General features: G+C 38.5%; 2 protein-coding genes across 2 annotated transcripts; one reads left to right on the top strand and one right to left on the bottom strand.

Moving 5' to 3' along the window:
- Positions 1-2,330: 2,330 nt before the first annotated feature.
- Positions 2,331-3,212, bottom strand: LOC112775337 (uncharacterized). The gene has a single exon (XM_025818910.1). The coding sequence runs from the start codon at positions 3,210-3,212 to the stop codon at positions 2,331-2,333; it is 882 nt and encodes a 293-aa protein (XP_025674695.1).
- Positions 3,213-12,771: 9,559 nt separating this feature from the next.
- On the top strand, positions 12,772-13,920 carry LOC112775327 (F-box/kelch-repeat protein At3g06240-like). The gene has a single exon (XM_025818900.1). The coding sequence runs from the start codon at positions 12,772-12,774 to the stop codon at positions 13,918-13,920; it is 1,149 nt and encodes a 382-aa protein (XP_025674685.1).
- The last annotated feature ends 1,212 nt before the right edge of the window (positions 13,921-15,132 follow it).

Raw genomic sequence — 15,132 nt, 5'->3', positions numbered from 1 at the left:
ATAACACAGAGTTGGCTAATAATAAGTACCCTCTACCACTGATTCGACGTTTGGATTAATTTTACATTAAAAGGATTAATAAATTCTCAACTAACATAGTCACATAGCAAAGTAACTGAAGAAGAAAAAAAGCTACGTTCATTAACCAACTATTGTTCGTCTGAAAACATCGTTGGCATCTCCCTCCCTTCAACCACAGCAATCGTTGAAGTCATTAATCTAGAATGGAGTCTGGATTCCGGTAAGCATCTTCTTTAAATTTTGCCACCTCGTCTGATAGCAGCCGATTCTGTAAAGAATTAAATGGAGCATATTGAAATAACTGAATGCATTGATTAATTAAATAAAGAGTGACAAAATGTTTGGCTGCTCCCTTCTTTTATGGTTTCGGGCCACTCTGTTTTATTCGTTGTTGTTTCTACATGTTGGTTTAGGTATGTTAATGCATTAAGGAACATTCAACAATCGTACAACCAGTTCTATGTGTTTGGGCTCTTTGCAACAGATGTACGTATATCCACAATTTTGCCTTCTTTTGTTGTTATGATTCTGTTAAAAAACGTTTGGAAAACTAAGTTACCATGGTTTTGTCTTGTTCCGCCACAGGATGATGTTGAATTCCCACCTAATATTGTGCATCTCTTCAAGTGGTACAGTACCACTGATCTTTATTTGGTTGACACTCAAGACAATTGCCTCCACATCACACCCAAGCAAGAAGGTAACAGGTTCTGGATAAAGGGAGCTGATTTAGGGAGGATACGACGCATGTACAGAAGAAGTTCTTTGCTGAGTGTGGAGCTTAGGTACGTCGGCTGGGGAGTATTCTACATGCTCGTCCGGGACATTAACCGGAAAGATGAACCTCCGTGTGTTGTTGATGAACTGTATGCGGCGAAAGTTTTGCCTGACTATATCGTTCAACGCTTAGCTTCGGTGTGCGGGGCTTACTTCAACAAAGAAGCCCAACTTAGAGTCTACCAGACCGAGATGTTCCTGAGGAATAACCGCCGGATCCAACAACAGCAATATTACGATACTCAGCAGTCAGGGTGAGTAACAATGTACCATTATTTTCTGGTATAATTTCTCATGTTTTCATGTTTTCTGCCTAAGTTTTTTTCAACTCAACTACAGTGTAAACAAGAGGCAACATGGTGGGGGGGCTGAGGCAGGTCCTAGTAAGCGACACCGACCCCAGACCTCTCCTGAATCGTCTGTCAACCAGGGGTCAAATTAACAGATTTATGGAGACCTATAAACTTTCCTGTGTAGTGTAATTAATCAAAATGTTATCCTTAATGTGTTATTTTGTAGGTGATGTAATGTGTTTGACATTTGGTGATCAGCTTTGATATACTATGGTTTGTATTTATGGTGCGTATGTTGGTTTCTATTTTATTGCGTCTATGTTTGGTTATCAGCAGTGTATCGACCAGATATTGACTGCTACAGCATGCGAATACAATGCTACTGAATGCAAATGATCCTATACGCACGTATCATATATGACAACATTAGTATGTGGGAAAACAATGGATTATGTTAAGCATTAAACATGAAAAAAATTTCCGGTTAACTGTTAGAGTTTTAACTATTCTTCTTGTTTAACATTTGTTTGTGGCCATAACAAAATAATTGTAACAATATTGTATTCCCTCAAGAATGCTGGGTTTATTTGATTCTTTAACTTTGTTATTTTTAAGTTGTAGCACTCTCCCGGTTTTGGGTTTTCAAAAAAGTCAAGAAAAACAAAGAAACGTACTATATTTCCAAAACACGTACATTCTCACGGGCCCACTTAAATGTCATTTATAATTTTTTGTCATAATTATTGACGTTTTAAAAAAGATTTTTTTCCTAACAACACCTTTAGGGCCCACGAATAAAATTAAAACTTAAACACAAATTGTCTGCCACATACACCAGTCCGAATTTAAAATGACCAACTAAAAAGGGTGAACTTCAAGTAATATAGTTGTAAAAAACATTCCTGCTATGTCTCCTACGTTAGTCCCAGTAAGTCCAAGTAGATAATAATATCTTGTGTTTGGGAGGTACATGGTGAACGACTCCAAACGACATTAACTTAATTAATGGTCGTATGGTTTGTTATTTCCAATTTAAACTTCATGACCACAGCCGAATAAGGAACCGAATTGATCAAGATTCTATCAACACAATCAAGTAACATGGAAAGATAATCTAACTTGGATATTAAAAATGAGCCTACAACATATATTTCATCTCCCTTAACAAGTAAAGATTCTGTTTGAACTAGATTATTTTGAAAAAAAAAAAGAAACTAACCTTTATCATAAATTGTATGACTAATTCACACAGCGATAATGTGTTCCTGTCCACCATCTGATCCAACATTTCATGCCTTGTATCGTATGATGAACGACATTTTTGTCCCCCATGATAATGCGCGGTATTGATGCGTCGTTGAAAAAAACGAAAGCAAAATCACCCGATTCTTTATCCCTCCGAGGCATGACTATCACCCTTTGAACCACATGACCAAACATGTTGCAGAAAAACTCAGCAATGCCCTCTGCAGTGGGCATGGACTCTCGACCGAAGCATACGGTCAGTGTCTTTGGACGTTCCGCGTCATCCAGCTCCTTGCAGACGTACTTCTGCTTTCCCTTATCTTGCTCAGTTTGCCTTCCTCCTTGTTGCATATGCATTCCTCGGCCATTGTTATGTCTACTCAATGCCTCTGGTGCAACCGATATGCACTGGTCCTGTGTGTTGAAACCCAGTAGTTCTTTAGGAGTCCTGTGGTACTCCAACCACACCGCATCCATCGTTATGTCGCCTAGAATTCTAGCGCAAATGGTTGATAGGGTATCGGGAATCAGAGTTAGGAGGGCGGATCTCATCCTATGAACCTGGTATAACGTGAGCTCAGTTTTCAGCACGTGTCCGAGGGTTTCGAGTTTTCTGGACTTGTCCACAACCCCAGAAAACTCCTGAGATAGTAGGCATTGCAAACAGATGACACATTCATCGGCAAGACTGTTCATAAACCAGCCTTCCTTTTTTACGGCTGTCTGCACAATACCATTCAGTCCCATTGTCTCCAGTGACAATAGAAATGCCATGACCATCAGGGACTGTTTAACTTCACGGTGAAGGACTTGCGTCAGCATCCTGAATGCAGTTCGATCGATTCCATGGAACATTTCCAAACATTCGATTGCCATGGTTGAGGGCTTCCTTCTAGTATCCATGTTGTATGGGTTAGAATTTGTAAGTATATAGTTTGTAGTTGTAGTTTTTTATGCTTAGACCACCAACTCATTTCCTCCTTCTTGTAGTCATGCAGCATGGTCTCCACTTTATTGCACCATCTTCTTGCTCGTAGTCCTAGACTAACCATCACCTACCTAATTGGAATATTATTTATTGGCCTTAATTACATTCTATACATGTATGTGATTTTATGGATACTACTAGGTGGCGGTTTATAGTTTCTTCTTGAAAAAAAACATGTGATAACTTTATCTACTAAGTCGAAATTGAAATTTAATTGCGTAAACCTCGCCATATTATGTGAATCATAACAGGTTATTTACCATATGCAGTAATAATTTTTGTATACTACATTATCATTTTAATTTACATAACTGAATATATGTTACTAATTAATTCTGTAATAAATTTAATATTTATAGACCAAAATAAAAATAGTATATTAAAAGTGGGATACTATAGTGAATGGTTCTGTGCCCCTGGTTTTCCGTTTGGCGGTTTCCGGTTCAATGTTAACGGCTTAGGGTTTGCGGTTTGATCGATAGGTCTTTTAGTGAACGGCTTCGTGTATCTTGTTTATGGTTTGCCGGTTTCCGGTTCAATTTGCACGGTCCAGTGTGTACGGTTATAGTGAGTAGGCCTTACAGTGATCGGTTCCGTGCTAATGGTTTATTGTATGGCGGTTTCTCCTTCAACGTGTACGGTTTAGGGTTCGCGGTTTCCTCGATTGGTCTTTTAGTGAACGGCTTCGTGTATACTATTTATTGTTTGCCTGTTTCCAGTACAATGCGCACGGTTCAATGTGTCCGGTCTAGTTACTAGATCTCAGACTGAATGGTCTTCGTGCTAATGGTTTATTGTTTGGTGGTTTCCCGGTCGATGTGTACGGTTTAGGGTTCGCGGTTTCGTCGGTAGGTCTTATCATGAAAGGTTCTGTGCCCCTGGTTTTTCGTTTGGCGGTTTCCGGTTAAATGTTAACCGTGTTAGGGTTTGCGGTTTGATCGCTAGGTCTTTTAGTGAACGGCTTCGTGTATCTTGTTTATGGTTTGCCGGTTTCCGGTTCAATTCGCACGGTCCAGTGTGTACGGTTATAGTGAGTAGGCCTTACAGTGAACGGTTTCGTGCTACTGGTTTATTGTATGGCGGTTTCTCCTTCAACGTGTACGGTTTAGGGTTCGCGGTTTCCTCAATTGGTCTTTTAGTGAACGGCTTCGTGTATACTGTTTATTGTTTGCCTGTTTCCAGTACAATGCGCACGGTTCAATGTGTCCGGTCTAGTTACTAGATCTCAGACTGAATGGTCTTCGTGCTAATGGTTTATTGTTTGGTGGTTTCCCGGTCGATGTGTACGGTTTAGGGTTCGCGGTTTCTTCGGTAGGTCTTATCATGAAAGGTTCTGTGCCCCTGATTTTTCGTTTGGCGGTTTCCGGTTAAATGTTAACCGTGTTAGGGTTTGCGGTTTGATCGCTAGGTCTTTTAGTGAACGGCTTCGTGTATCTTGTTTATGGTTTGCCGGTTTCCGGTTCAATTCGCACGGTCCAGTGTGTACGGTTATAGTGAGTAGGCCTTACAGTGAACGGTTCCGTGCTACTGGTTTATTGTATGGCGGTTTCTCCTTCAACGTGTACGGTTTAGGGTTCGCGGTTTTCTCGATTGGTCTTTTAGTGAACGGCTTCGTGTATACTGTTTATTGTTTGCCTGTTTCCAGTACAATGCGCACGGTTCAATGTGTCCGGTCTAGTTACTAGATCTCAGACTGAATGGTCTTCGTGCTAATGGTTTATTGTTTGGTGGTTTCCCGGTCGATGTGTACGGTTTAGGGTTCGCGGTTTCGTCGGTAGGTCTTATCATGAAAGGTTCTGTGCCCCTGGTTTTTCGTTTGGCGGTTTCCGGTTCAATGTTAACCGTGTTAGGGTTTGCGGTTTGATCGCTAGGTCTTTTAGTGAACGGCTTCGTGTATCTTGTTTATGGTTTGCCGGTTTCCGGTTCAATTCGCACGGTCCAGTGTGTACGGTTATAGTGAGTAGGCCTTACAGTGAACGGTTCCGTGCTAATGGTTTATTGTATGGCGGTTTCTCCTTCAACGTGTACGGTTTAGGGTTCGCGGTTTCCTCGATTGGTCTTTTAGTGAACGGCTTCGTGTATACTGTTTATTGTTTGCCTGTTTCCAGTACAATGCGCACGGTTCAATGTGTCCGGTCTAGTTACTAGATCTCAGACTGAATGGTCTTCGTGCTAATGGTTTATTGTTTGGTGGTTTCCCGGTCGATGTGTACGGTTTAGGGTTCGCGGTTTCGTCGGTAGGTCTTATCATGAAAGGTTCTGTGCCCCTGGTTTTTCGTTTGGCGGTTTCCGGTTCAATGTTAACCGTGTTAGGGTTTGCGGTTTGATCGCTAGGTCTTTTAGTGAACGGCTTCGTGTATCTTGTTTATGGTTTGCCGGCTTCGTGTTAGGGTTCGCGGTTTCTTCGATTGGTCTTTTAGTGAATGGTTCTGCTTCTCTGGTTTTTCATTTCGCGGTTTCCCGTTCAATGTGTTTGGTTTAGGATTCGCGGTTTGATCGATAGGTCTTTTAGTGAACGTATTGGTGTATACTATTTATTGTTTGTCGGTTTCCGGTTCAATTCGCACGGTCTAGTGTCTACAGTTTAGGGTCCAAACACACACTTAATGTTCCAGTATTTAGGGGTGGCAAAAGGTGGGGTGGGCTGGAAAATTGGGACCGCCAAATAGCAAAAGCCCGCTTAACCCGCACCGCTTAAACCGCGAGCTTTGGCGGGCTTTGGCGGGGCGGGGCGGGCTTCCCCGCCGGGCTTAGTATTTGTTAGCGAGGGGTATTTTTACAATTTTTTTAGCAAAACCCAACTTCTCCCAACCCAACTTACAAGAGAATGAAGATGAAAATTGAGTGTTTTGAATTATGTTTATTTTGTTTTAGAGACAATATTTATAATTATGTTTTAGATTATGTTTATTTTGCTTTAGGAACAATATTTATAATTATGTTTTTGATGAAAAGTTAGTTTATAATTATGTTTATTAGATATTTATAATTACAAAGACTAATGTTTGTGAATATGAAAATTATAATTTGTTCATACTTTTAGAAATTATAATAGTTAAAAGTAAAAAATAAAGGATATTTTTTTATGTCTTTATATATATTATTTAATAATTAAAAGTAAAAAAAAAGAGGATATTTGGCGGGCTTGGCCCGCCAGCCCGCCAACCCGCCATTAAGCGGGGCAGGCTGGGATTCTGGGACCGCCTCAATAGGCGGGGCGGGTCGGGCTTCTGGCGGGGCGGGGCGGGGCGGGCTTCCCCGCTTGCCACCCAGTATTAGAGTGAATAAATCCAATGTTATGATACTAAAAAAAAAGTTCCAAACACATTACTAATAGTTACTTTTTAGGTTTCGTTATTATCTTTCGGGGCAGGAAGTGCTTTGCGATGAGGGATGGGAAGTTCAGTCTCCTATAAGTGATAGGCAACGGGCCTAAAGGTGGAAAGCAAAAAAGTCATTAGGCAATAAATTAGGGTGCACCATAAGTTAGATGATGAGTGACCATGACAAAGGAAAAATCAAAGATCTGTGTTGGAGACAGTTTATGGTATACACATAGTTAATGAAAAGGAATATAACTCATAGGAAATGGAATAAAAAGTCCCCTTTTCTCGAGCTAGCAGCAAATACGTGTATTATTTTCATGCTAACCTTTTCGAGTGTTTAGCCGTCGCATTAAACTCTGTTGCGGACTAGATCTTTGACCGAGTGTGTGAAACAACAAGAGATAACAACAAACAAAATTCTGTTATATGAGCTAATTACTTTATGAGCAACTTAATGGAGACAAGCATTCATTACGAAAATTAAAACAAATCTTCCAGTCACCGATTCGTAAAAGAAAAAAAATAGACGGTTACCAGAAAATGTTTAATAGCTTTGACTACATAAAAGAAAATTAAACAAATGTATTGAGCTGAAAAAACTTCAAATATATTTAAAGGATCGATACCTCGACCAAACGAAAATAATTTAAAAAAAAAATTGGTTGTAGCCTTATCTTTTACCAATCAGAAAAAAGATGTTTTTGTAAATTTTTTTATTTAAAAATTTAGGAATATAAAATGGAAACGTAAACTGCCTGATATATTATATTAAAAGGCCAAAATCCAAATATCACTCAATTGTCAAAACTCCTTTGAATAGAAGGGACAACCTACCATGTTTGTTATTCTTTTAAGAAATTGTGCTTGCTAGTGGAGTGCAATTCATTAACTGAACATGTTGCAGTACTTTTCATTTTTTTTAAAATAAAAAAATTAAACAGCTAAAACACCCAATGGCTGCCAGAGGAAAGCGACGCTCAACACAAAAAATAGAAAAGGGAGACGACGAAGCCAAAAAGGAACAAAGTAGAAAAATCTCGAGAAAAGTTGTCGACAAGGAAGTGATAGAACTGTCATCAAGGTTAGAATTAAATTACATTTCCAGAAACTAGTCAAGTCCTTTTATAACGATTCCGAATATAAAGTATTCATATTTTTAAGTTTTGTTTCTCTCAGTCTCCGAGGAAGCACCATGCATGACCAGCGACTACATGTAAATTTTAACGGTGGAGCCAGCAAAGAGATAGGCGACGACTTCGATAAAACTACAGTCGTAGAACCTTCCCTAAAAGAAGTGGTAACGCAAATGTCGACGATGATGAATACACTTACAAACCTGATTGCTTCCCAGACCAAGACGTGTTATCCTGTGTTTGGAACAATGCCACAAACAATCAATCTTCGGAATGGGCCGGCCGATAATTTCAACCCCACATTAATGCCTGTGATCATGAGCGGATTTAGCATGCCGTCCGGTAGTCTTGAGAGGAATCTGGATTCCTCCAAGAAGATTAGATCCAACATGTCAAGCATTCATCAAGCTGCGGATTCAAAATCGCATATGGCTACAAAGTGTTGTTCAATGTCTCCGAAGTGTGAACAGACACCGCCAGATGATTATGTTATTCGCCGAAGTTTGTTCAGCGATGATTGTACTAGAAAGAAGACAGCTACAGAACCAGTTATAACGAGTAGCTTAGACAAGGCTGTATATGTTAGCTACTTCAACCCGGCTGACAGAAAATTGCCACTAGCGAATGAAACCGCAAAGATACCTGCGGTGGGTTATATCATGTTAAGTAAGTTTTACAGATTTGTTGTGCTGGTTTACTATTAATATATAACGGCTTATTTTTCGTTGTATCAGTGGAAGCCTGTTCTGTTCCGTCCCCCAGCTGATATGGCACTGTGCAAGGACGAAGTTTCAGTCGTAACCTACGTCTTTGGTTCAGATATGGAGGATGAAGAACTGAATTCGGAGATAATTTCACAGACAAACTTGTGGCACGCTAACAGGAGAGTCATGTATACTCTACTGCCGAACAAACCATTGGTGGACGAGGTATGGATTTTTCACTCTTTAGCCTTCGTTAATTTCATAAATGAAACTCCTTACATATAAAATAATTTTAACAAGGGAATATATGTTTATATTTTTTCTTATTGGCCGTCAATCAACGAACGCTGAAGCAGATCATAAACCTGACATCAAGCATGCTCATGTGTGATGCACGCAAGGACACCGGTTTTCCCTGCTTGTGGTTTTTACCGACTACATTTTCGGTGAGTGAAAACCATTAAGAGGATCTCCATCTCCTGGTTTCCATTGATCTTATACATGTTTATGAAAAATCAAATTTCAGCAATTTGCCCTTAATTGGACTCACTCGCCAAAGACTTTGAAACGCTATTACGTTGAGGAATACATGGGAGAGTTTGAGTCGTTATGCAAGGTAACTCTATAATTTAATTGTCGTAATATATGATAATGTAAATAAAAGACGCTTATTCCAATATAACTTATTTGTGTATATTTTTGATAGATTTTTGTTCCAATGAATGAGGATAACATGCACTGGTACCTGGTTGTAATTGATATAGAAAAAAGACACCTAATATTACTGGATTCTAAACCATGCGTCTCAAGCAGAACCAGACGCCGTCGTTGTGCGAAGCTAATGGTAGTTTTGCAAAATTTCTAATATGTGGAAAATAGATTCTAAATTGCTTAAACAGACATCAGAGTTGACACCTGAATTAAATTTTACTTTGATTACAGGCACTGTTTATTGAGGAGATGCTTGATGACTCCACCTTCTATGCTAACCAAACAACACACAGACCAGTAATTTCAGAGTATCCTATAATACACCCTACAGAAATTGGCGAGCAGAACGATGACTCGTAAGAAACCTTACAAGTTATTATTGATTGTTGAGTTTTCAATTACTGAGATGCATCAATGAATTTGCTAACGTGTGATGAATACATTTTCCTTATGCACAAGTAAAAGACACCGCTAACATATTTATTGATGTTGTAATAGTGCTATACATTGCTTTTCCGGCCAGCCTTGGTTACAGAAGATAATATTTTTTTACAGTACTATTTTGTCTGCTATGATTTTTTTCCCTATGGAATTAAGTTGGTTATATACTTCAATAAACTTTTTTTACTTATACAAGGAATGATTGTGGAGTTTGGGTGACAACCTGGATGAGGGAGTGCCAATGGAGGAGTAACTACAATATTAAGGTAGTTATAAAATAAAATTCGTTTCATGGTTTCATATATTATCTCAAAATTTTAATCTAACCTATGCGTCTGAATTCTTTTGTTTTTTCTCCTAGGTAAATGATAGCACTAGATTACGGTTGGCTATTGATCTGGTGATGAATTCGTTCAATTTGAAATCCCAAGAAGTTCTTGAAGCAGCAAAGAAATACTACAACGAAATATCTAAAAAGGAAGAGCGATTGGTTAAGGGGTTAGGCAGTATGCTCTGAGTTATTTATACCTAAGGCATTAAAATAATTGTGTCCATTGCATAGACTTTTAATACTATAATGCGTGCAATAAGTTATTCTGGTTATGTTATTTTAAGTACGTTCGGTTAATTTTTGATTGACGTTTTGTGTTGGGCTTACTGAAATTGAAAAAGCTACTGGGTCTTAAAAAATATGATTATGTTATTTGAAGTTCTTTATGTTAATTTATGAATGGAACAGCACATTCTGATATGTTAATACATGATTTCGTATATTTTGTAAAACAATTTAGTAAACATGATTTCAATAATTTACGTAAATATGAACACAATACTAAACGTTATATTTTTTAACTTTACCATTGTAACCTTCGTTATGTTTATTCATCTGGTGATACGTATACCAATGAATGGTTATTAAACTACATTTACCTTTACCAAAACATGAGTAATACAATTCAAATAGAGTTTATTATGTGTATTTATTATTTAGTTTAGATTTACGAAAAGGTATGATTAGTGATGAGGTTCGAATCCTAATTGGTGGCTTTAATATATCCCTTCAACTTCATTACCAACCGGTGTGACCTCTGGTTTTACCCTCTTTAAAAGTAAAACTTGACTTCCTATAGAAAATCATTTGGCAACACCATTGTAATTTGTAAACCCTCTCCTAATTCACTAACAGCGGCAATCAACTTCAGAGACTAGTCACTAATATTAGCAAACAAAGATGGAGCCAGAATTCCGGTAAGCAGATAACTATTTTTTCCATACGCATGACCATCTCTCCTTGCATGGTTTGTTCTTTTTTAACATTGATTACTTCTCAAGTTTCGGTTCTGTCCTTCCATGGTTTCTTATTCTTAACAATACTGACTTTTAACATTTGGTTCGTGGTGGCTACCGGCTAGTTACGTCAGTGCCTTAAGGAACGTGAGAAGATGCCCTGAACAGACTTTTGTCCTAAACCTATTCCCAACAGATGTAAGCTTACTTCCGGCGCTGCAGACACCACTTTTTCTTTACGGTTTTCTATCTAATTTTTTTCAAAATCTGTTTAACATCTAATTTTGTTTCTCTAACTATAGGAAGATGTAAGGATTCCACAGCACATTGTATGGCACTTTTCGTTCTTCACAACCACTGATCTGTACTTAATTGACAGACAAGACAACTGTCTCCATATCCACCCAACTAGAGACGGTCATAACTACTGGATCAACGCAGCCGACATGGGAAGGATAAGATCTCTCTTTTGACCAACTCCACGGCTTATGCTGGAACTCAGTTACGTAGGTTGGGGTATCTTCCACATGCTTGCATGGGACCATACTCGTTCGGTTGAAATGCCCAGAGCCGTTGATGAGATATATGCCTCCAACGTATTGCCGGACCAAATCAAACACTGGCTAGCAGACAGATGCAACGTACACTTCAACAAGGATGAACAGGTGGCTGCGTTTGAGACTGAAAGGTTATTACGCTGGCAGCATCGGAGGCAAGAAGGTTCACCACCGCGTCCTCACGAGTCAAGGTAACAATAACTTGTTTACTTAGGAAAGTAAGTCTACATACTTTATTATATTCATTGTTGTATAATAAATTTTCCAAAATTACTGCAGTTCCAACCGCCGTCAACAGGGGGGAGGTGCAGTGGGAGGACCTATTAGGAGGGCAATCGCAGGACCTAGTAGGAGGTATGGAAGAAATTCGCCATCTGACTCTTCCGACTCGTCTGTGAACCAGATAACACCATCATCGTAGGACAAAAGACGACAGATTAATTTGTTTACGGTTTATTGGTGAAATAATGTTTTGTAGTAGTGTTTCGGTAGCCATGTCTATATGTACATGTTTACTTTTGTGGAAATCTTCAATTAGTATTCTGTGTAATAGCTTTGATTTTGTGAATGTAAATTATGGTGTTGGACTTCGTTATTTTGTTAATGTATATACATCTATGGGTTTATTTTTGATCAAGTCTCACACAAGTCTACCATCAGAAGTATTTTTTTATTCCGGTCATTATTTGTAAGAAAATTTGGTAACAACGACTTTTTTATCATGGGAAAAACTTGAATGTTGTTTACCTGTGGCTGCATGGATGAGGGTGTGCCAGTGGTAGCTGGTAACATCCTAATTAGGTATTGGAAATGATTAATTTGGGGAGTAACATGGTTTTCTTTAGGATGAGGGGTTGTAATGTTGTGATAAGGCAAAAAAAAATTGGAAATCAAGTAAACAGATTAGTGAGTATATCAGCAAATTAAAACTTAATAGGGAAAAATTTGCGGCTACATCTAATTTCAAGCTAGAAAAACAAAAAATCAAAGATAAGCTTATTGGAGTATGTTGGAATTCCAACTGAATTTATTTACTAGGGTAGGCAAAAACTTGGGTAGACGAGTCAAATTTAATGGTACTAAACACCTAGTTCAAAGAGGTTACGATAACACCGGTAAATACAATATTCTGCCTCATCAATTCTCGTTGGATGCTGCATCTCACACAATTAATAAGTTAGACTAATTTATGTTCATTACTTAAAAGAGAGCAACAGACTTCAACAATTCAAAAACTACAAAGTAAACACAACCGAAAACCAAGACTACGAAGATCGCGTCTAGTAAAATGGCTAAATTCCAACTTCCCTTGCCGATTATTCCGGATGAACTGCTACAAGAAATCTTCCTGCGTAGTAGTGCCAAAGCTGTAGGGAGATGTATGTGCTTGAATAAATTCTGGTACCGACAGCTACGCCAACCAGAGACATGCATACACCACATGCGAAGGCAGAAAGTGTTAGATCAACATGTTTTGTTTCATGTTGGATACTCACTACTGTTAATGGGTTCAGATTCACTATATATAGTGAATGCTGCTTCTGGAGAAGAAGTGAATGTTCAGCATCCTTTCGGAGTTGGCATCCATGGGTGGTTTCGTATTGTCGGAGTGTCAAACGGGAACATATGTTTCAAGTTCTCTCGTGAACGAGACGACACAAGACTTTTGGTATGGAATCCGACAACACAATGCTCTAGAGAAATTTCCGACCCCCACAGGGACCACGGTAGATCGTTTTTCCCAGTATATGGTTTCGGTCATGTTCTAAACTCAGATGCATACACAGTCATACATATGTGCAAAAGGGACATAGCTGATGCCTACGTTTTTTTCTCTAGATATTGTTCAAGGCATTTTACATGGTTTCACTGCGTTGATTGTCTCCCTGGTGTAGAAAAAATTGACCCTAACTCTGTTTTTAATAATGGTCAGGCGTATTGGATAACTGGTACAGGAGATAGCTATGCTACACCCAAGTCTGTTTTATGTTACAGTGTTGAAGATGAATCATTTAGCGAGGTGTCTATCCCTGTAGGTGCAATATATACCATTCACAATTTACTAACCCACAAGGAAAAAGTTGCACTCCTCGCTCATACGCACAACGAATTTGGTTATGTCGCAGCAATTTGGCACTTGAATGAAGACGCGAATGGAAACAGAATACTAGAGCAATACTGCAGGTTTGCGAGTCGAAGCATCAGAGAAAATCCAATACTATTCGTGGATGAAAACCTACTTTTGTTGGTGAACAATTCAAAGGAAAGAGAGTTACTCGTCAATTACAAGTACAGAGAGCTTGTGTTGACAGAATATGACATCGAACATGGCACTAGAAATCTATTGGTGAGGAGAGCATGGCGATACCCAGAAACGCCACACCCGATCACAGTAAGGTCTACACTCAAGTATTTTGCAGGGATGTTTCCTGTCTAGAAATAATTGACATTTAGATATACTTCGACTACATGTATTGTGGAACTTGGTTGAAACTCTTTGTTTACTATTCCAGTTGATGTTAATTATGTTTTTTTTTGTTAATGGAATCCCTAGAACTGTTATGACATTGGTTAATTCCTACTGTTTTTTCTTTCAGCCTGTCTTTACAATTGTATGTTTTACATTGGTTTGAAAGAGCCAAAATTAAGAGAAATGGTTGCATAACAACCTCAATCTATCTAATTCGATGTGTCGTGTAGTCTTCCTCATGTACAGGAGATTTATAATGGTGTTATTCTGTTTCTAACCATCCTAGTATAGGGATTATGTGAGAAATAACAGTTAACCTACTAACATTTTACGCGAATATTCAATCAAGAAATGCTATTCCAAAAAAACATTAATCAAATTAACGGTAAACACAAACATAAATGGAATAAATAGTTACCTGGAAAAACTTGGTTTTCTTTTAAAATTCCGGAGAGAGTTGGGCTTAACAGGTTTCAAGCCAGTTGCTGCATTAATCCTGACTTGAATTATCCACTAATTGTTTTTGTAGCTGGCCCAAGTTGATAGATAGCCCACTTTACTTTTAGATAGACTTGAACTACAAAAAAAAAAACGTCTTTCCAGGTTAGTTGACCGAGCCCAATCCCAAGTATGACAGAAAGACTAAATATTCAGTTAATTAAAGTAAAAAATGCTTGGGAAAAAAAATTCAATGACCTTTGATCATATACTATGTTACACCTTAATACCTAACCAGAACTGATCCAGGATAATCGTGAATCGAGACAATTCGACCTATAATTCGACCAAAGTTTTTCTATGTAACACGATTCGACCAAAAAAGACGACATATAAACGGACATATAAACGGGCAATGTTACAAGAGAAACTTACATGATGGCCCTCGGTTTTAAGAGAACATTTGTATACACCACTGCTTTGTTCGACGATGACAGAACCTACCCCAATGGACGGTAAAACCTGCAATAAGCCATATACTCGTTGAATATTATTTTATAATAAGAAAAAAAGAGCAACCCAGTACATGGTAACCTGGTAAGACCTGCATTAAGCCATTAGCACTCCATGAACAAACTCCAGCTTGCACTCTACCTCCACGGCCACGTCGCTGAAATGATCAACCCATTAACACTCGTTCATTTACTTTGGATTATAGACTAATAGGAATTCAATCAAGTT

This window comes from Arachis hypogaea, chromosome 3, assembly GCF_003086295.3.
Source record: "Arachis hypogaea cultivar Tifrunner chromosome 3, arahy.Tifrunner.gnm2.J5K5, whole genome shotgun sequence".
Classification (NCBI taxonomy): domain Eukaryota; kingdom Viridiplantae; phylum Streptophyta; class Magnoliopsida; order Fabales; family Fabaceae; genus Arachis; species Arachis hypogaea.
The sequence above is the reverse complement of the archived record's forward strand: the minus strand, read 5'-3'. Positions and strand labels throughout refer to the sequence as shown.